At 42.4% G+C, this 22,937-nt stretch overlaps 1 protein-coding gene across 1 annotated transcript; it reads left to right on the top strand.

Moving 5' to 3' along the window:
* Positions 1-20,981: 20,981 nt before the first annotated feature.
* On the top strand, positions 20,982-22,937 carry CLDN23 (claudin 23). Its single transcript, XM_006060704.4, has one exon. The coding sequence runs from the start codon at positions 21,258-21,260 to the stop codon at positions 22,137-22,139; it is 882 nt and encodes a 293-aa protein (XP_006060766.2). The 5' UTR covers positions 20,982-21,257; the 3' UTR covers positions 22,140-22,937.

Below are 22,937 nucleotides of genomic sequence, written 5' to 3'. Positions count from 1 at the left end.
GCACACCTATTCATCCCTGGAAACGCAAATGTTTTTGTACGGAAAATATTTGAGGGAAATGTGGATCTAGAGATTAAATTCATCACATGTTTACTTACCCTGTCCCTTCTTTCTGATGCTATTCCATTCTAGGTCAGGGGTGGATAACATGTGAATTTGTGAGAAAAATTCCTAGCATAACTGCTCACAAATGGAAATCGCCACCCCCACCTCACCTCAAACTGACTAACACAGTCCATAATCTCCTGTGATAAAATGAATCCTCCGTAACTCAAGAAGTTCAGGCATCACAGATCAGGCAGGGCTTATCACTCTAAAGCGTTCCACAGACATTTTCCAAGCATCTATCTTGTGTGAAGCTCAGTGCATTACTAGCCTGTCAGCAGCACACTGGTCTTTGAAGCTCAGAGAAGGTAGGGCCATGCCAAGAGGGTATCCAGGAGGGATGAAGACTCATGGACCCCCAGAGGCTTCCAAAGGAAGAGAATGAGTGGCCAGGCTGGAAGGTGACAGAGACCCTCAAACAAGGTCACGGGGTGGCACTGCCCTGACCACTCGTGTAGAACCTTAGATGGGTCTGGATAGGGTAGCGAACTCACCCCCTGAAAGCAAAATCAATTGACCGCAGAGATTCTGTGAAATCAATCACTGATGGAAATGTCAAGCTAAGAACAAAGACGGAGTAGAAAAGAAAGAAACAAAAAGAATAGTTTCCATTTGGCATTGATTCCAAGATGCACATTTTTTCACATTTTGACATCTCTGAACTCTCTGAAATTGGCATATATCCTATGCAATCTTACAACCGCTGGCCTGCAGGCATCAGCGTGACCTAGCTGTCACTGCCTGCATGTGCAAACTTGCGCACAGACATTGTAGTTGTCAACACTTCAGCGGGATTGTGTGCGTTGTTGGTAGTACATGTGCCAGGTTTAATTGTCGTGTAAAATGTCTTCAGAAAGATTATACCATGATTCAGTATTGAAAAGAAAACTTACAGTGTCTTCAGAAAGGCAGGAAGACAAAGCAGCAAGGCATAAATTTGATATTGGTGAACTGAATATTCATTAGAAGAGAAATGATTGTAATCCATTCTCTCTTGTGAAAAACACAAAAGCCCAAGTGCTGTACACCTGCTGCTCGGTGTGGTCCATGGACCAACAGCATCACCTGGGAGATTGTTAGAGATGCGTAATTTCTCAGGCTCTACCACAAACCCCCCCCCCCACATCAGGAAGAAGCAAGGAATGAATTCTCCCTGAATTTCCAAATGGAAACTATTTCAGACCTCCAGTTTCCAAACTGTGTAAGTAAATTTACTTGCTCATTTGTTATGGCAGCTACAAGAAACTATTACACCAGACTCCAATAGAACTGGTTACCATCACAAGAACTCACTGGCCCCAGGCAGGATGCAAATTTGAATCAAGTTTCTCATCAAAAATGTTTTACTAATGCCCTCCTTCTAGAGGGTGCCACGTGTGTGCAGGTGTGTGCTAAGTAGCTTCCGTCGTGTCCGATGCTTTACGACCCCATGGACTGTAGCCCACCAGGCTCTTCTGTCCATGGGACTTTCTAGACAAGAATACTGGAGTGGGTAGCCATTCCTTCCTCCAGAGGATCTTCCTGACCGAGGGATAGAACCTGCATCTCTTATGTCTCCTGCATTGGCAGGCAGGTTCTTTACCACTAGTGCCACCTGGGAAGCCCAGAGGGTACCATAGTTAACTTTATTTGTGTGTTTGTTTTGGCTGCTCTGTGAGGCTTGTGGAATCTTAGTTTCCCCACCTGGGATTGAACCCAGGCCCCTGCAGTGGAAGCTCAGAGTCCTAACCCCTGGACAGCCAGAGAATTCCCTACAGTTGACTTTAAAAAGAAGCTCACACAGCCTGTGGTACTTCATCCTGAAAGGCAGGTTAAGGCTTTGTTCTCATTTTCACAGCTGAGTAAGCCGTGGCCTGGAAAGTGTACGCAACTTAAGAATCAAAAGTGACAGAACCCCAGAAAGACGTACCTGGTATTTTGAACCCAAAGGGATTTCTGAAGAATGACACTCCGCCTGTTTCAAGGAAGCCTTAGCAAACTCTGATATAGGCACTCTGATTTATAGTTTATAAACCGCTATCTGTTGTCTTTATCCCTCTCCCCCATCCCCAGTTTAGTGACAAAAGGCCACGTCTGACAGTGCATTTTACTCCCTGAGGTTTGCTGACACCTGCTGACAAGTGGGAGGATAACAGCGAATAAAGAAGTTTTGTAAAAGAGGCTGTCATGCTGCAGTGCAAAGAGAAGCCAAGGTAAGCTTCACACGGGAGAAGATGATCATGGATGTAAGAGATGCAACAGCCTCCAGGTCTCTGACCAGGTGGGTGGAGCCAGAGGACCCCCCAGTCATGCCACATAAACCCCCTAATGCCCCGTCAGGTGGTCTGACAGGAGCCATTGCAAGTCCTGTGTTCCGGATGATGTGTAATAGGAATTAATTTCTAACAATGCAAGTAGTAAAACTCACTCGTGTAACCTGAGGAGATTATTGCAAGTCAATTCCTCACTTTCCTATAGCACTCAGGTGGGACACGTTCTAGAGTTAACATAACTAAACTCTTATTAATACAAGGTGTGTTTATAATTTATATTTTTATAAACACACACTAAAACACCACCCCTTTTACCAATAACAGTTGGATCCAAAGACAGCAGTGATAGCTGAACTTTTAAGAGTGTGAAGTACCACTTTATTCCAGTAGGTGGAACCAGAGATCAGCTGATACACATTGCAGGTCTGTCATCCTGGGCCTTGACAGGTGTTTTCCAGGTTTTTTCCCAGCTCTTGCCAAGCTTTACACTTACTGGGATCAGTGAACAAGGTAGTTGAGAGCTCACATCTCTGCCTGAGAAGACCACCTGGGATGAAGCGGGAAGATGGCAGCGGTCCTTACCTGCAGGGAGTCAGGTGGGTCGCAGTCAGAGGGGCCAAGCATGGAATGAGAGTTGGCTGTGCCCAGTGGGGTTTTCAAGATCCCCACAGAAAGGCTCCTGGGGATAAGCAGCCAGTGTTTGGCCATCTGCCATACTTAAGGGGGCAGATTATAACTGTCCGAGTCAGATCCAACACGTATGGCCCCTCAACTCTTCTCGTTCTTCCCTTGAATCCCGAATGGGCACGGTGAGTAGGGGGCACGGAGCAGAGGAGACAGACCTGGGGAGGAGAAATGCTGTGAGTTAAGTGTGTGGCTATCATTTTGCTATCAGTCAAAAGGGACGAAGAATGCTGTGACTCAGAAATCCCTCCAGAGGCAGGAAGAACAACGCTAAAGAAAAATGTCGCAACGCAGTGTTGCGAAAGAATGGAGCTGGCCTCTGCTCCTTCCGTGTAGAGTTCAGCTTGGATGTGGGGCTTTGGGAGGTGGGCACGGTGCTATCTCTAAAGGAATACTCTCTTCTAGAAAGTCTTAGTGGATTTTTTCCCTTGTGTAGGTTGGAGGTGGTTGATGGGTTATGGTGGCAGAACTTGTTCTGCAGAGATAGTCTGGCTTTTATTGTTCTCTAGCTTGCAGTGGCACCCCACTCCAGTGCTCTTGCCTGGAAAATCCCATGGACGGAGGACCCTGGTAGGCTGCAGTCCACGGGGTCGCTGAGGGTCGGACACGACTGAGCGACTTCACTTTCACTTTTCACTTTCATGCATTGGAGAAGGAAATGGCAACCCACTCCAGTGTTCTTGCCTGGAGAATCCCAGGAAAGGGGGAGCCTGGTGAGCTGCTGTCTATGGGGTCGCACGGAGTCGAACACGACTGAAGTGACTTAGCAGCAGCAGCAGCTTTGAAGCATCTGCCAAGCACATGGAGAACACAGGAAAAGTCATGTTTCACATCCTGTCACAAAAGGATAAAATGAGTTGATGTGAGCTAAGTATTTTGCACCTTGCCTGGTACGCTGTAGGCGCCCAAGAAACGGCAGCCGCCGTTGTCTCTTTATTGTTTGGTGGTGATGTTCTGTCGCTAAGTCCTGTCTGACTCTTTGTGACCCCATGGACTGCAGCACGCCAAGCTCTTCTGTCCTCCACTATCTCCCAGAGTTGGGTCAAATTCATGTCCATTGAGTCGGTGATGCTATCTAATCATCTCAGCCTCTGCCGCCCTCTTCTCCTTTTGCCTTCAATCTTTCCCATCATCAGATCTTTCCCAGTGATTTGGCTCTTCGAATTAGGTGGCCAAAGTATTGGAGCTTCAGCATCAGTCCTTCAAATGAAATCCAAGGTTGATTTCCTTTACAATTGACTGATTTGATCTCCTTGCAGTCCAAGGGACTTTCAAGAGTCTTCTCCAGTACCACAATTCCTTATGGAAGATACCATAAAGATACATAATCTCAATTTTATAGTAGGCAGAATAGTTCCTAAAATTCACTAACATCTTTAACTTTACCTATAATTTGAAATTCCTCTCTCTGAATGATAACACTTTTTAGAAAGTGGTTTTTCACTATGGGGATAAAAGTGCCAAATAATTGCCTCTAAATCTAAAATGTTTCACCTGAAGCATTACAATAAATAGCCTCGTATCTCACCCCACTTCTCCCAGTTCTCTATTCTACTCCAGAGTGATGGCTCAAAAACAGACCAGAACATGATATTGCCTTGCTTTAAAAACTGCTGATACCTCTGTTTCCTGAAGAATGAAGACTGCGCACCTCAGCAGGCATGCGATCTCATTCAGAACTGCCTTAACAGTGTCGTAGAGCTGGTGATGATGTGATCACAAACACACACACTTACACATGGAAAGAATTAATTCCTCTGTGCTTTTCCTCCTGCGGTTTCCCTAGCCTGCATGCTTTATCTGCCTGGGAAGGTCTCATCTTTCGAGCACCAGCTCATCTGTATCCCTTCACCTGCTTTCTGCAAGTCGTCCCCTGCTCCCTGTGTTTCAGGAAGAGGGTTCGTCATGCCCTGTGATAGTTGCATTTTCTTCTTCCTAAGAACCCAGCACAGTACTGACAGACTAACTGTGTGTGTCTAGAATGCCGGGCATTGAGAATGGATCACGCTACTCAAGAACATTTACAAAAAAAATAAGCAAGAGGACATATTTTTTTAATGAAAAACATGAAAGCAAACTAAATGAATTTTAAAAGTCATTGAAATGAGAAGAATGAAGCATGTTTGACAGTGTGTACATATTTTAAACTCACAAAATAAGGAGATAAGATGATATGTCTTTCTTTATTGACAAGTAGTTTGATGTGATATTCTATCCAATTTTACTTTAAGCACTGGAGTAGTATAATCCAGACTTAAAATAAGAGCTATTTATTTCCATATCCACCAGGAACAAGTAATTTGTCAAGTGTTTGAAAAAGAACCTGATTTCCTTATTATTGTCAACAGCACAACCTCTGAATGAGGATGTGGGCTAGTAAAAATAAAAACAATATTTGATACATTTTTTCTATTTATCTACAGGGATAAAAAGATTAACTAGACTATAGACTGGAATTTTAAAACTCCCAGAAAACACATTTCCCTAGTTACAAAGAGGACAATGTAGACAATGAGGAACACTGGGTCAAATTCCTATAAATGGTACTCAGATTCACAGCATGGAGGTTAAAGGTCATGTTTTGATGACAAAAATGGGGCATGGTGAAGCAGAGGAGTTGTGAATTAGTGGGCTTCTCCTCTTCCATCTTCTGCCCAGGAGGAAATAAATCAGTTCATTTTACGAGTGCAGATTATCCTCAAAACTCACACTGGGAATTATGCTCACCTATCTATTAGGATAAAATTAATCAGCAGTGAAACGTATGTCACATTAAAAGCAGACCAGCAGAGAGGAGGCAAAGTATAAATTCTGAACTCTCTAGCAAAATATTGTAAGACCTTTTAAATTTACAGATGCTTTTTTAAATTTTACAGGAACTTTTTGCAAAAAGGTTGGTGAAGAGTTAGCTGCAATTAGGATTCTTTGCTGCTGCTAAGTCGCTTCAGTCGTGTCCAACTCTTTGCAACGCCACAGACGGCAGCCCAACAGGCTCCTCTGTCCCTGGGGGAAGGCAATCACAAATGGATTGGAAGAACTAGGTCTTCAATGGGCAAAGGGCAAACCAAATCAAGTCCTCCTGTAAGTAGGCTGCAGAGTGCTCACGATTTCCCAGACCAGGCTTCACTTAGACGTTTCTTGGCTCTTAGTCCCTCTGTCTCTGCCTGGACTGTCCTTTCCCAACCTTCTCTGACTCACAACATCTTACTATTCCTTTATGGCCCAGTGCAAATGACACTTCTGTGACCCTCCCACCCTGACCCTGGGTTCCCCAGAAATAGCACTTCACACATTCCTTTCTTTCAGTATCTATCTCTGAATCATGACTGTTCATTTATAATTCTGTCGTGCCCTCTAAACAGATCTGGTTTGATCTTTCTGTTGCTAGCACCAGGCTCAGTATGAGCACTCAATGAATGCCTGGTGAAAAAATGGAAAAATTAATAAATTGATGGAAACTAGATTTCTGGACCAAGCCTGCCAATGTCATTCCTCGTTGAAACTCTCTAATCCTAGTTTCCAGTATCCTTTTGTCATAAGGAAATGCAATTCAATGGTTTCTAAAATAATTGCAACTGTAGGATACAAAGGCAGTGTTCTTTATCAGTTAAATATTCTGCTAACAAACTACCCTAAGACTCAATGGTTCATTATTATTTCTCTAGAGTTTGGTGAGTGTCTTTTCCTGTGGTCTTATCTAGGCTCACTCCTCCAACTACATCCAGCTGGCTGAGAAAGAAGGTTCGAGATGAACTCACTTGTCAGGGGGCCTCGATGCTAGCTGTGCACTGGACGCCTTGGTTCGCCTACAGGCTTCCTCCACCCTCCATCCACCCGCCCGACTAGCTTACTTACTTGGACAACTTCCATTACATAAGCCTCTGTTTAGTTATGCATGGTGGTCTCATTGGCCATGGCAAGCCCAGCCAATGTGGGAGGGAAATTACTTAGACTTTACCTATTCATGGACAAAGTGGCAAAGAATTTGCAGTCATTTTTAATCCTCTACATCATAGAAATCTTACTAAATGTGTTGTTGCTGTTATGAATGAACCTCTTATTCCCCCCTATCTTGCTTCTTCCTTCCAATATTTCTACTCTTCAACTTAGGTTCTTATCCAGTTTCATTGGTTAGCCTTCCAGGTCATTGTTGTAAACTAGTCCTGAACTTACCAGGAACGTGCCTGCTATTTCACCACTTACCATGTTGGACACTGATTCAGGTATTCTTTACCACTGAGAGAATTCTCTCTGCCTTTTATTTCACTAGGGTTTTTGTTGTTGTTGTTGTTGATTTAATCAGTAATTCATATTGAGTTTTATCAAAAAGAATCTTTGAGTATGGTTATTTGTTTTCTTCTAAGTTATTAATATGATGGATTATATTGTGGGCTTTCATTCTTATACAGAGCCTTGCTCCCCCACCTCCCACCCTTCACTGCCAGGTTTTGTGAATGGCTGGGAGGGAGACGATTGCCCTGCATACAGACTGTCCATCAGTCCCAGTCTTACAATCCCCCTTCTGCCTCTTGCCCCATCTGTCAACATCTCCATCTGTGCTCAGCAATGCAACAGTAACCAGCCAAAGGAAGCCATGAAGCACTTGGTATGGATATATTTATATGTATGTGCTTAGTCACTCAGTCATGTCTGACTCTTTGCAACCCCAGTGACTGTTGCCCGCCAGGCTCCTCTGTCCATGGGGTGTCTTCAAGCAAAGAATACTGGAGTAGGTTGTTGTGCCCTCCTCCAGGGGATCTTCCCAACCCAGGGATCAAACCCAGGTCTCCCTCACTGCAGATGGATTCTTTACTGTTTGAGCCACCAGGGAAGCTTAAGAATACTGGAATGGGTAGCCTATCCCTTCCCCAGAAGATCTTCCAAACCCAGGAATCGAACTCGGGATCTCCTGCATTGCAGGCAGATTCTTTACCAGCTGAGCTACCAGGGAAGCCCCATTTACATATATACCTAATGACATGTATCTGTATCAGACAGCACTGATCTAGCTGAATTCTACTCTCTGGTTGTCAACATTTCCTATTCAGAGATGGTTGAACATACCTGTGATAGATGGTGGTATTAATGGCCTGGATTTGCTCTCATCACCCTTTATGCAGACCCCGGAAGACCCCTTCCACACTTACTCTGAGCTTGTTCATGTGACTTAGCAGATGTGAGCAGAGGTGCGAGGGCCTGTGAGTTAGGCTTGCCCTCTGTTGCTGCTAGAACCCTGAAGTCACATGTGAAACAGCCCCAGGCAGTCTCCTGGAGGATGACTCTGAGGAGACAGAATGCGCTGTGCAAGGGGACCTACCTGTTCTAGTAGAGCCCAGCCCCCTGCCACATGACTAAGCCCAGACCAGACCTATAGAAGCATCTCCCAGCCAAGCCATAGAATCCACAGAAATAATGAAAAAGCATTGTTTCAAGCCATGAAATTTTGATACCATTTTTAATGCAGCAAAGGCCAACTGATTCAGTACTCTCAGTCTTTGAGAGATCACGCTGTGTAGTGAGGATTGGTCATAATTCACTTTAATCAAAATAATCTCATCTCTTGCAAATAGATTTTAAACTAGCTAAACCTGTCACCAGTATGTCATTTCTTACCAATGCCCTCTCTCATTTGCCTCATCATGCAGTTCAAAATAGTATCTACCTTATAGGTTTCTCTCAAGAAACTTCCTCCTTGCCCAGCCTTTTATGGACAAGCACTCTCGCCTCTATGAGGTAGGTTTTATTGCCCCTACAATAAGTAACTTTTCACAAGTGATGTGACTAACAATTCAGCACTTCTGAATTAGGTCATTACTTCTCCAGGGAGTCTTCTGGCTGACTAATCCTCCAAAGCCAGCCTCCTCCCCACGGGACCAGCAGATGTCCCCCAGGCAAAAGATGGAAGCGTGCATCTTTCAATTAACTGAATCTGTTATTTAGAGCTGAGCGACCAGATAACTTGGCTAGCAGCCCAGTAACATCATGACCAGAACTGTTCATGAATTGTACTCTAATGAAATCAATTGTCCACGAAATTTAAAACATATTCAAAGCAAAACCACAAGTACCATGTGGCTGGGATCTGATAATAGAAGAGGGTGTCTATTGACTGACCATCCTTCTACATTTCTTAGAGATTCCAACTCCAGTGTGTTCACTTTCTTTCAATTCTGTCATCTTCATTATACTGGTTGTATTTTGCATCCCCTTAACAAAGTATTATTCCAATTTGGAATTTATATTTGAATTGTGTTGTTCCAATTTGGAATTTTGCATTCATATTGTCCGATTATATTTGAACATTCTACTTTCAGAAATGCCCCATTACATTTTCAATGACTGTGAAAAAATAGTTTCAATTAGCTTTAGACTATTCTGTATTGGCCAATTATGTATTGGCCAGAATTGGAAATTTCTTGGCCATCCAGCAGCTAGGACTTGGTCCTTTCACTGTGGTGTCCCAGGGTTCAATCCCTGGTTGGAGAACTAAGATCCCACAAGCCACATGGCAGAGCCAAAAAGAAATTGGCCGGAATCAACTTCTAAGATTTTTGTAAAACTCCTTTGGAAAACAAACTCAATTTTAAAAGTGTATAGGTTTTCAGCACTTGAATTTGACTTACAGAATGAATTGTTGTTATTTAGTCGCTAAATAGTGTTCAACTTTTTTTGACTCCATGGACTGTAGCCCACCAGGCTCCTCTGTCCATGGGATTCTCCAGGCAAGAATACTGGAGTGTGTTGCCATTTCCTTCTCCAGGGAATCTTCCCTACCCAGGGACTGAACCCGAGTCTCCTGCATTGCCAGGCAGCTTGTTTACCGCTGAGCCACCAGGGAAGATTTACAGAATGGATACCTTTGTCTAAAGGCAAAAGGAATACTAGCCTAGGGTTCAGTTCAGTTCAGTTCAGTCTCTCAGTCGTGTCCGACTCTTTGCGACCCCATGAATCGCAGCACGCCAGGTCTCCCTGTCCATCACCAACTCCCAGAGTTCACTCAAACTCACGTCCATTGAGTCGGTGATGCCATCCAGCCATCTCATCCTCTGTCGTCCCCTTTTCCTCCTGCCCCCATTCCTTCCCAGCATCAGGGTCTTTTCCAATAGGTCAACTCTTCGCATGAGGAGGCCAAAGTACTGGAGTTTCAGCTTTAGCATCAGTCCTTCCAAAGAACACCCAGGACTGATCTCCTTTAGAATGGACTGGTTGGATCTCCTTGCAGTCCAAGGGACTCTCAGGAGTCTTCTCCAACACCACAGTTCAAAAGCATCAATTCTTCGACGCTCAGCTTTCTTCACAGTCCAACTCTCACAACCATACATGACCACTGGAAAAACCATAGCCTTGACTAGCCTGGGGTTCAGGTTACTGTAAATGGTACACACACTTACTGGTTTGCAGACTAGGCACACTTGTTCTAATACCATCACCTCATAGGTTGCCTCATAGGTCATTTGCCTCTTTCTTATATCCTGTAGCCACAGAAAACTAGACGGACCAAAATATTCCCCTTTATTTCAAGTCACTACCACATCATCCATATGAACACACTACTCTCCACTATGCTCTTGAGACTTCTAGATTCCCATTTTTATTATAAATTTTAGAAATACTAGGTAAAGAGTATAATGAGGTTTAAGCTGATATCATTCAAATACATATTAATTGTGTTGTCACTGTTAATAAAATACCATTTTAAGTGCCTATTTTATAAAGATTATTTCACTCATCCTTATACCAATCCTGTTGAGTAGAAACTAACTGATCCATTTTGACTTAAAGAGAAAAGGTCAGCTTCTGAGAGCTCAACTTGGCCCAGCAATAAGCAATGCATGGCAGAACCAGTTGACACAGAAAGTCTGCTCTGTGTCAGAGCTGGTGCCAGTGGCCTTCACTCCATCATTCTGAAGTCACTTCTCCTCTCTGCACCTCTGAATGTACATCAGGGAAATAAGAGTCTATGCTCTCTCCTTCCAGCCCCAAGGTTAGCTGATTTGCACATACCATGATGGGTTTGCCTATTTCTCCATTGCTAGGCTTTGTCCAGGTCTTTCTTACCCGTCACTGGGTCAGGAAACGAAGTATGCCTGTCGGGTTGTAAACATTATGGTTATTGATTCAGGTGAACTGAAAAACTGATAAAATGCCTGACTGATGGCATCAAGCTTCACACTGACAAGTTTTGCAAGTTTAACAGGTTCTGTTCTGAAGTGCTTCTACAAGATTGAGGTGGAAAGGAATGCTGAACTGAGGAGAAAGTGATCATTCTCAAAAGCTTATGCTTAGAAAGGTCTCTATTTTTTAAACATTTGCTTTCTAGCTACTTTTAACAAATCTCACGCCAACCATAAAGTGAGTAAAATACACTTCTGCATGTTTGATGGTCTTGTAGATGGTAGTGATGTATGTAACTCCTTTGTCTCTCATATTTTAGTTATTTCAGTAAAATTCACCCCATTTCTGTCTGCTGATGTGAAACATAGCTGTGCACAGGAATGAAACAGGACAAAGAATTCTCCAGAGCGATTCTACAGTTTTCTACCTGTCGGAGAACAAACATGTTCTGCAAATGTCCAGGCAAAGGGGTTATTTTGTCCTCCAATCAGGAGGGAGACACCTTTTATGCCCCTTTTTTCATTCCCAAGTCTGGAAGATCTTTCAGTCAAAACAACTGCTTGTTAAATTTACTCATTTTTACTTCATCCAAATATAATTAAATCTTATGGGATGTATGTTCCCCATACAGCCACTATAATTCTATCTGGTATCTTAGAGCTAAAATTTCCCCTTTAAACTTTCTAACTTAAGTTTATGGGCTAGCTGTATATGGTCTTTGCCTATGCTATTAGATTCAATGCATTCCTCACATGTGTTTAGAATTCACATAGCATGATATTATAAACATAACATTGGGTAGTTCATAGGGTTGTTGTATCTGCTTAGCAACTACAGGAAAGTCTATTCAGAGTTCCAGGAAGAAAAAGGGAAAATATATTTCTTATTCTTTTAAATATACTGTACTCACCATTATTATGAACAACATTAATAAAAATGACCTTCCAAAAGAAGAAATAATGAAAAAATGAGAAAATTGGATGTATGGCTTCTCTGCTTACCAGTCCACAACATATTTCCCAAATATTAATGTAATCGTGAAGTTCAAAGTCAATGCCAAATGTGAATTTTGAAGCTCATGACTGATTTATATGCTGAATCTTGCCCTTGCTGTTTGTTGCTGAGTAAAGAATATCTCTGGATGGCTCAGATAGTAAGGAATCTGTCTGCAACGCGGGAGACCTGGTTTCGATCCCTGGGCTGGGAAGATCTTCTGGAGGAGGAAACGGCTACCCACTCCAATATTTTTGCCTGGAGAATTCCATGAACAGAGGGGCCTGGGAAGGCTACAGTCCATGGGGCCACAAATAGTCAGACACAACTGAGCGACTTTCACTTCACTTCAAAGAGGGTTTCTATATCATGTGTAAACATGAAAAATACTTGGGAAAATACCACCCGATTTTCTTTCTGGTGTTTGTTCATGTTGTTCATTGTGTGTACATTTCTGTGGATGACGATGTGACAGAACTCTGCTCTCTCCCACTTTTCACATATGGCCTAATTATAGCCATAAAAGACTGTGCACTCACAATCATGGAAGAAAAATTTGTGTCATAAGAATGTGGGACTGGACTTCAAAGTTAGAGAAATTGTGAAACTCAGTTGGCCATGAATTTTTAAAAGTCATCTTTTTCCAATTTAAAAGAGCCTATCTTGTGGAACTGCACTTCTGCTAAGAAGGTGATAGTGATCATGACTCCAGCTTCTGTCCGACTAGTCGTGTAATAAAGATTCGAAAGATCAGGCCTTCCTTTATCTCACCCTATAGTGTTGAGAATGTCTAGCTATTTTTAATTTGAGACATACTGATAGAAGTTAAATTTTTAAAAACGAAAATCAAGATACCATTATACTTTCTAATTCAGTATTTGTCTGACAACTGTTTAAAGAACAAATAAAAATACTCTGAAAAGGAAAAAAATAAAAAATAAATAAAAGAGCCTAGTGGTAGGAGGGTTCAGGATGGAGGGAAAACATGTATACCCATGGCTGATTGATACACATGTATCACAAAAACCATCACAATATTATAAAGTAATTCTCTTCCAATTAAAATTAATAAATGCTTTTAAAAACCTAGAATAAGGAAATTTTGAAAATGTATTAAAGTTCAAAGAAAATAAAGATTGGTTCTGCAATCTATCACTCCAAATACAGCTAACATTTTGGTATATCTTCTTCTAGTATTTTTCTATGCATAAACTTTCTTTTTAACCTAATTGGTTTCATACTACAGTACTATTTTGTAATCTGCTTATTATAAAGGGCACTACAGTGAATATCCTTATAGCTAAACATTTCCACATACTGTTTTTTCCTTGGAGAAAAATACCTGAAAGGCTAATTGAAAAATCAAAGAGAAGGCACATAATTAAGGCTTTCAAAACAAACTGCAGTGTTATTTGTGAAATATAATACTCTATTTCCTCTAGTGACTTTTCCAAATCTAGCCAAAAGTGATAGCATCTTTTCCCCTTAACTTGTCAATTTTGTTTATTTATTTAATGTTTTTATTTGGCTGCTTGGGGTTTTAGTTGCGGTTCTTTTTTTTTTTTTTTTTTTAAGTTTCAGTATGTGGGATCTTTCTACCTGTGGCATGTGGGAACGTGTCCAATTTAAAAGGAGAAAAAAATGGTTCATGTACATTTTATTTTGCATTTATGTGAATAAAAGTGTCATTTAGTTGATCACTCTGAATGTGTTTATTAGACATTTATTCTCTTCTGTGATTGTGCATTTTCTTTGCTCATTTTTCATTGCAATATTGTGTTCTTATTGATTCGCCAGAGAGATATGAAATATTAACCTCTTTTCTGCCACAAAAACAGAAAGAATTGTCCTAATGAAACAGAGCAGGACTCTGTGATCCTTCGCCTCATGTCTTCAACCTGCCTTTTGCCTGTAGAAAACTTTAGCCAAGTAATACATTTAATCAGAGAAATGAGAAAATGCAGAAATAGAGGAAAACAGTCAAATGAGACCAAATAATAATAGTTTAGTCATTAAGTAAATTCAAGAATGTTTAGTTCCTTTTCAGGGGCTATAGATCATATCCTAGGCCATGTCTTTTGAGCTGTTTTGTAGATATTGAAACCCGTACCAGGCTGAAGAAGTTAACCTCATAACCAGACTGCAGCCATGTCATAAGCTGCTGTAATTCAGAGAAATGGGAATGGCCTCAGAGAAATGGGAATAAACTGACCCTGAAACTAAAGATTAACTGTACTTAAAACAATCAAAATTAAACTGCTCAGATGACCACATGGCCAATTTCAAGATGTCTCTGCTGTTTCTGCATGTAGCCTCTCTTCTCTGTCTATAAAATCTCTTTTCGACTGACTGTGGGTGGCAGGGTGAGGTAAGGGAAGTCTGCCTTTGGACGGGAGTTTGCCCTTCCAACCAGGTTGCTGGCCTGCAAAAGAAAGCAAACTTTCCTTTCCATCAATCTTGGCTCCTTATTGGCTTTTAAGTGGAGAGCAGCTGGACCCACTTTAGCTAATAGACTTTGGCGCCCAACGTGAGGCTCTGCTCTCGCGATATTAGGCTCCCAGCATTTTCCCCTATCAGAACGCGGCCATGATGGCCAGATGGCTGCAAGGAACTCACTGCTCAAGGCCCACTGGCCCCAAGAAGGGGCTTTGGGGGATACCATTTGTTTCAAGGATCCAGAGCAGTCTCCTCTGCTCGGCACCGGCTGCAAACATACACATTTCCTTGGTGGAATGGAAACATGCGCCTGGACAAGCTGACAAGCTCCACACCCAAGTAAGTCCATCTGTGTGCACTTGGGCAAACTTCTCTTTTCAGCAAAAGGTGCTTTTTGAGCATTTTACAGTTGGTTCTGATGAGTGTCTACCATTGAGAACTGTTTGTGAGCACTGAATGTCATTTGAGCATTTTGCCAATTGGTTCTGATGGGTGTCTATTGTTGATTGTTTGTGAGCACAAAGTGTTATTATTGGTCATTTTGGCCAGTTGGTTCTGACGTATGTCTGATGTGGAGGGCCATTTTTGTGGAGGTGGTGTCTGTTTGGGACTCAATATTGGTTATTCTCTTGGCAGATTTGTGATGGTTCTGTCTTCTGGTGTGTGTACATGTATTCCATTTGTGTGATCAGTATCTTTGTTATCTTTTGTAAAATGGGAAGTTCAGGTTCAATTTATTAGAAAAGCTTTAGCTATGAAATTACAATTAAAGAAATAGAAAGATTTTCTAAACAATGAATGGCAACAGTATTCTTGAAACTCCAGAGAAGATTGTTTAAGATGAAACTCTTTTGAAATTCCAACACTGGTTCTTTTTGTATATGCAGTTAGAGAAAGCTAGCTTGATAAAATACTGTTTTCAGGATTCTGACCTAAGAGAGCAAAAATAAGCCTAGGAGAAAGCTTGACGTTAACTCTTATCATGTCCTTGAAATACAGACAATCCCACTTTGCCTGGGACTTTAGGTTTGAGTTAAATAGTAGAATTTCAAAAGGTGTTTGGGATTCTTAAACACACATCTTGTTTCACATTAAAGAGAAATTATGCTATGAGAAAAAAAAATTCAAGTTTTTAGAGGTTATGGAATATGTTCTAAGTTTGCCAATCAATAAATGCTGGTAAAACAGTTTAATTACTTGTTTCTTGGTTTTGTTAAGGCTTTTAAATGTTAAAAATTGTCATATGTAATTGAAGCTACTAAAAATGACAAGGAAAACATTTCAGTGTGTAAAGCAAGTAGGATATGTGTTGTTGGTGAGAGAAGATACAAAGAATGGAGATATTTTTGTGAGGAAAAATGATGATAATTTTGTCCTAGAGCTGCTTGTTTCTGGATGGCGAATACTCAGCTGCTCTTGTAAGATTGTAAGTTTCTTTCTCTAACTTTGAGTATTCCAAAGGGCCCCTAGGCATCTCCAAAGAATCATTAAGGTAACTAGGATTATTTGATATGATAAATTATATGGAAAGCATAAAAGAATTCTAATGGTTAAGAAATTTAAAGAATTCTAGTGGAAAGTGATTGTTTTGCTTCAAACCATATTTTTGACCCCAATGTTTAGGATGAAAAAAATTGTCTGGGGAGGTTGTCACAGGGTGTAACTACTCATTAGGTATACTACTGCTGGCTTATAAGTTTACTGCTAAAAGCACATGTACCATTCTTGTGTGACAATTGGGTATAAGTGATCAAAAGTATAAGCTATAAAATTTCTCCATCAGAATACCTCTGTACTTGTTTGTCATGTCTGATTAGTTTTCCCCCAATGTGGATAACTAGGCCAGGGTATAAACAAAAGATAGGCCTAGCACCAAGGGACATGAATGGACCCCGAGCAGGCAACTGAGCCACTCTGGCAATGCTAAAAAAAAAAAATGTACTGATTATCGATGCTTTCTATGGAGAGATTTGCAGTTTAGAGGGGAAAGTGGTGGAAGAAATTTTCACACGTTGAGGTATGGGGGAGTCATTCTGGTTTATTCATGACTTAATTTGAACTTCAGCATAACCAAAACAACCTGTTTGTGGTCTGTTAAACATACACTGTACATCTGCTTTAACCATTAAGGGGAAAAAACATTCTGAAAATAATGTAAAGATGAATTTTGATTATCATCTTCATTGTACTATGTCTAAAATTTTCAAATGTTTGTCTATCTACTATGACAGAGTAATAAAGTTTTCATAATATTGATTTAAGTGAACCTAGTCATGGTGTGGTAAATCTTTTTGCCTTACAGTAGATAGAAATGGACAGAGTTGAAGGGAAGCAGGCTATGTGAACACAGCTGCTGATTCCTGGGACCAGCCCTACCCCCACCACACATCCACAACTTTGTAAAGGAGGCAGCCTTCATGCTAGACCAAAAAGGATTAGAAGCCTCTAGAAGATAAAACTTAAACAGATTTTTTTTTCCTTTTTAAGTGTCATAATATCCTGTGATACCTTCTTATATGTAAAAGAGGAATGGCAAGTAGATGCTTGCTTTAGATCAGTGACCACACAGAAATGATATAGAATAAATTTAAATTTATTTACTAGGGATTTCCCTGGCAGTTCAGTGGTTCTGAATCACTTTGCTGTACACCTGAAACCAACACAGCATTGTAAATCAACTATACTTCAGTCTTAAAAAAAAGGTTAACCATCAATTATACTTTATGTCATTGGTGGAAATTTTGCAACAATTTGTTGGCTTAGTTGATGTAATGAAAACATTTTAGGGGCTTCCCTGGTGCTGCAGTGGTTAAGACTCCATTCTTCCACTGCAGGAAGATGATGCCACACGCTGAATAAAATAAATAATAATACATTGATTTACTATCAGCATCATTATTCACAATAGACAAAAGGTGAGAACAACCCATGTCCATCGATTAATAGTGAATAAGCAAAATTTGGTCTATATATACAGTAGAATATTACTAAACCTTAAAAAGGAAGAAAATTCTGATACATGCTACAACATGGATGAAACTTAAGGACATTGTGCTAAAAGAAATGTCAGTTACTAAAGGATAAATATTATGTAATTCCACTTTTATAACTTGGATACAGTAGTCAAAGTCAGAGACACAAAGTAGAATGATGGTTATCAGGGGCTGGGAGGACAGGAGAGTTGTTTGATAGGTAGAGAATTTCATTCTTGCAAGATGAAAAGTTTTCTGGAGATTCAGTGATGGGAATGCCCTTAACATTACTGAACTGTACACTTAAATAAGTAAGATGATACCTTTCATGTTCTGTGTATTTTACTATGATTTTTTAAATGATGTGAACTGTATCTTCCTTTTTCTGGGTAGGATTTTACAAAATTTCTTTCACTTATTTAACTAAAAATATTTATTGAGTACCTCCTATGAGCTAGGTACCATTCCAGCTGCTGAGATATAGCCAGCAGGGTACCAAGCACTTATTTGTAACTTAACAATGCAATGGTAGAAAAAGAATATAAATAGGTTAATATGCAATTAATAAGAAAATATTTGGTAGTGATAAGTTCTATATAGAAAATAAACTAGGGTGATATGATACTGGGCTAGCTGGGGGGCTACTTTAAATTGGATGTCCAAGGTTATCTATTGTCTACAATATTTTGCACACAAAGCTTGAAACCAGTTGTCAGGCTAGAGGTCGTCAAGGAAAACTAATGCCACATGAGTGGTCTTCATTCACTTCAGGCACTATTTAAAACTAGAGGATGATCAGAGTTTAATTTTTTTTTTTCATAGTTTAATTTTTATTCTATGACCTATTGAACTGGATTTGCCATTGGAAGACTAACATATTAACAGGGTCTTAATATGTGGACAGAGTGAAATATAAAGACCTGATAAAGGAACTCTGAGGATACCTCATAATGGCATACTGATCTTTGCTCCCCAAATTTGCAAGGAGACCCAGCCTGTGTAGGCTAACAGGGGACCAACATTGGTCCCCTGGGAATCTTTGTTGTTGCTATTTAGTTGCTGATTGTGTCTGACTCTTTTTTGACCCCATGGACTATAGCCCACCAGGCTTCTCTCTCCATAGGGCACCGTAAACAGATTCCTGTCTTACCATAGGCCCCTTTGCAGAAAAGAAAGCTATTCTAGGGCCTGAGGGTCATTTTACACAGCAGGTACTAATCTCAGAAATAATTCCTCCTCGCCGCACAGTGATTCATGCTTTGTTTTTCACTCAGCTTTGCGATGAACTCAGAGGCACAGGGAACAAAGAGCCCAGATCTAGAATCAGATGCTGTGCTTAATGCAATCATCTTTTATTACTATAGAAAGTCACCCACACGGGGCTACACTTTTTTTTTTTTGTCATAAATATTGGAATTACCTTAAATCTCATTGTTTTCTATGCTGGAAAAAAAAAAAAACAAACTTTCAAATAATAAACCACTTTACTAAAATGCATTAACAGTTTATTTTGACCAGGCAACCATGTGTAAGAGAATTGTGTGGGTACTATGTGCAAGGACACAGAGCGGAAAGAGAGAAAATGGGTTTGTGGAATGACTGCTTCGGGCCAGGCCATCAAAGAATTTATCCTTGTCCTGGACAACTAGATGATTCAAGTAATAAAGAATTGTGACAAGTGTTACAATAGAAGAGGGTGCGTATGGAAGTCCAATAGGAAGGGTTAATCCATGGGATAGAGAAGCTCTCCTGGAGAAAATGGCATTTAAGAAAAGATCTGAGAGATGCACTGGATTTGGGAATTGGCAGGTAGGACTCTAGGAAAAGAAAAGAGCATATACCCAGGTCTAGAGACAAAAAGGAGCACAACACACCAGAAAAAAAATGAGAAATCCAGTCTTCCTGAGTTGTGGTATGAGGAGGTAGGGGGGTAGTTGGAGAAATTAACCCTTGTGTATTGTTGGTGGGAATGTAAAATGATGCAGCTACTGTGGAAAACAGCAAAGTATTTCTTCAAAAAAATTGAAAATAGAGTTACCATATGATCCAGCAGTTCCACTTCTGGAGAACTGAAAGCAGGGATTCTAAGAGATATTACTATACCCTGTGCATAGCAGGATCATTTGCAGGAGCCAAGCAGTGGAAGCAACCCAAGTGCATCACAGGCTGAATGGATGAACAAAATGTGGTCCATACCTGCAATGGACTATTATCCAGCCTTAAAAAGGAAAGGAATTCTGACACATGCTTATGAACATGGGTGAACCATGAAACCATTATGCTAAGAGAAATAAGTCAGTCATAAATACTGTATGATTCCACTTGCATGAAGTATCTAGAGGATTCAAGCTCATCAAGACAGAAAGTAAAATGGCAGTTGCCCCAGGCTAGGGGTAGGAGGGTTGGTTGCTTGTAATTTATTGGTTGGGTTGGGGAGTTACTGACAAATGAATAGTTTCAGTTTGGAGAAATGAAAAAATTCAGGAGATGGCTGATGGAAATGGTAGAATAACATAAGTATACTTAATTCCAATGCATTGTATGCTTAAAATGGTTAAGACGGTAAATTCCATGTTTATGTGTATCTTACCACAATTTTTTGAATTTAAAAATTTTCAAAAAAACAAAAGACCCATCCTTGGTATTGTCCATTCGTAGAATGTTCAAAATTACTTCAAACTAATGCTTAACTTTGCTCTTTTAGAAATAATTTTAAACAGTTGTAAAGGTTAACACACTTCCATTGTAAGAAATACAGAAAATGAGGAAAACATTGTTAAAGGATAATTTTTAGGAAAATGTAAAATCATGATTCTCACACAAATATAAAATGAATGTCAAAGATTTTATTTAACTTATTATGGAAACCAGTATGATGTAACTCTTCATCCCAGAAACACTCGATTTGATTCTTTTGTATCAAGGTTAATCCGGAGTATGACATGTTTTTTAAGCAAATGAAACAAAATACACAAGTGCAACACTCCGGGACACACTGCTCGACCGAGTGGACCCTCGGTGCACACCTGCCCAGCGCACCCCGGGAGGTTCCATCCATTTGGCCACGAGTGGCTGCAAGCTAACAGCGCAAAACTTCGGGGGAATCTCTTTTGTGGGGAGTGGAGGGAAGACAGGATACAGCTGCACGGTCGACCGTCAGGGACCGGAGAAAAGCTTTAGCCGCTGAGAAACAGGAACCTTCTCAGCGCCGTCCAGGTGCGCCGGGCTGTCCGGATGGCGCCGCCTCTTTCCTTCCCCGCCCACGGCCGGCGGGCCCAGCGGAGGGGCAGGGGCGGGGCGACCTTTGCTCGGTTCGGCCCAGAGGGGCCCTTGCAGTTTCCGGCTCGCCACTCCCGGCCCTCCCGCCCCTCCCACCCGAACGGGTTGGGCCGCGACTGCTGCAGCGTCCCCACCTCCGACTGCGGTTTCGATCAGACTCGCCCTCGAACTGGTTTCGATCAGGCGGCCGGGCTAGAGGCAGGGCGGAGCGGCTGGGACGCTCGGAGCAAACTAGGGACGCGCGGCCGAGAGCGGACAGTCCTGCGCTGGAGACAAAGAGCGGCCGGAGGAGAACCGAGTGCAGGAGCGCGGGCGTGGCGGCGGTGGCGAGCGTGCGGACTTCAGGGAGTTGGAGCCCGGAGCGCTCTCTGGGGGCGCGAGGGCTAGAGATCGCCAGTCTGTGGCAGGTGCGCTACCCAGGATGCGGACGCCGGTGGTGATGACGCTGGGCATGGTACTCGCGCCCTGTGGGCTGTTACTCACCCTGACCAGCACGCTGACGCCTGGCTGGAGGCTGGTGAAGGGCTTCCTTAACCAGCCGCTGGACCTGGTGCTGTACCAGGGCCTGTGGGACATGTGCCGCGAGCAGAGCAGTCGCGAGCGCCAGTGCGGCCAGCCGGACGACCTCGGCTACTTCGCCGCCGAGCCGGTGCGCGTGGCGCGGGGACTGATGGTCACGTCGCTGGCCGTCACGGGCCTGGGGCTGCTGCTGGCGACTCTCGGCGTGCGCTGCTGGAGGGACGAGCCCCACTTCGTTCTGGCCGGCCTCTCCGGCGTCGTGCTCTTCACCGCGGGCCTCTTGAGCCTCATCCCAGTCTCCTGGTACAACCACTTCTTGGCAGATCGCACCGTCCTGCCGGCCCAGCCCAGCCCGGTCACGGTGCAGGTCGGCTACAGCCTGGTGCTGGGCTACCTGGGCAGCTGCCTGCTGCTGCTGGGCGGCTTCTCGCTGGCGCTCAGCTTCGCGCCCTGGTGCGCTGAGCGCTGTGACAGCTGCCGCAAGGCGCCCTCCAGCAGCGCGCGCCGCAGCAGCATTAGCACAGTGTACATCGACGGGCCAGAGCCCGCACTCACGCCGGCCATCAAGTACTATAGTGATGGCCAGCACCGGCCGCGGCCTGATCAGCTGGGCGCCGCCAGCCAGCGCAAGGCCGGCTTCCCGATGCCCCGGCCCCCACCCAAAGCCTACAGCAACCCGGTGGACGTGCTCGAAGGGGAGAAGGTTACAAACTCCGAACCCGGCTCGTCTTCCCGCAGCACTCGGCCCTGCGGCAGCACGCTGCCCTGCGACTCCGACGTGTAGGCGGCACCCCAAGCCTGCCCTGGCTCAGCCCTGTCCCACCAGGATCCAACCTTCCCTTTCCGCTGAAAACACCTGGCTCGGAGTCGGACCCTGGGACACATTCCTGTAACTGGTTTGGAGGGCCATCTTCCTTTCCTGTGGCCAAACTAGATTCCTTGGACTCTTGGTTCAGGTTGGGTTTGATTTTCTTTTTAAAGAGTTTAGTGTTCCTCCCCAGAGGAATCAAGGCCCTCTTCTGGAGCGACAGGCATTTCGTACTTTTAGCTGGAGACATAGAAAGTGTGACTTTGCATCCTGTTGATAATAATGTCAAAATAAGCAAATGGAGGCTTGAAACAACAATATTCTGAAATGCCTATGAACCTTGGATCAGTATAATTATTATTAATTTCCCCCCACTGTATAATTCATTTTCATGCAAACTCTCAGGAGACTAGTATGTTTCTGGTTATATTTGAAGAAGGCTCTTAGAATAAACATAGAGCCATGCAAATACCAGAAGCTTTAGTGACTCTAATGGAACGAAGTAACCTGATTAACTCATATTTACATTTCCTCAGGTATAAAGAGGATTTATCCTTTTATCACTCACTCCAGAGTTTCTCTTCTAGATGCCAGAAGGAGAATGAAGGGACTAATGCTGTGTTGTTCTATTTCTTGGCTACCTCACACTGGCCATAAAGAGCTATATATTAAATATTTGGAACAAAATGGAACCTGTTAATCTCATTAGGCTAATGTACATGTGTATATATCTCTTATTTATAAATAAAATTTGAGAGCAAGAGTTTCACTATA

Source organism: Bubalus bubalis, chromosome 1, assembly GCF_019923935.1.
Source record: "Bubalus bubalis isolate 160015118507 breed Murrah chromosome 1, NDDB_SH_1, whole genome shotgun sequence".
NCBI classification, from domain to species: Eukaryota; Metazoa; Chordata; class Mammalia; order Artiodactyla; family Bovidae; genus Bubalus; species Bubalus bubalis.
Note: the sequence above shows the minus strand (reverse complement) of the source record. Positions and strands in the feature narration are given on the sequence as shown.

Coding starts and splice junctions, on each gene's coding strand:
- CLDN23 (XM_006060704.4), top strand. CDS start 21,258: ATGCGGACGCCGGTGGTGATGACGCTGGGCATGGTACTCGCGCCCTGT.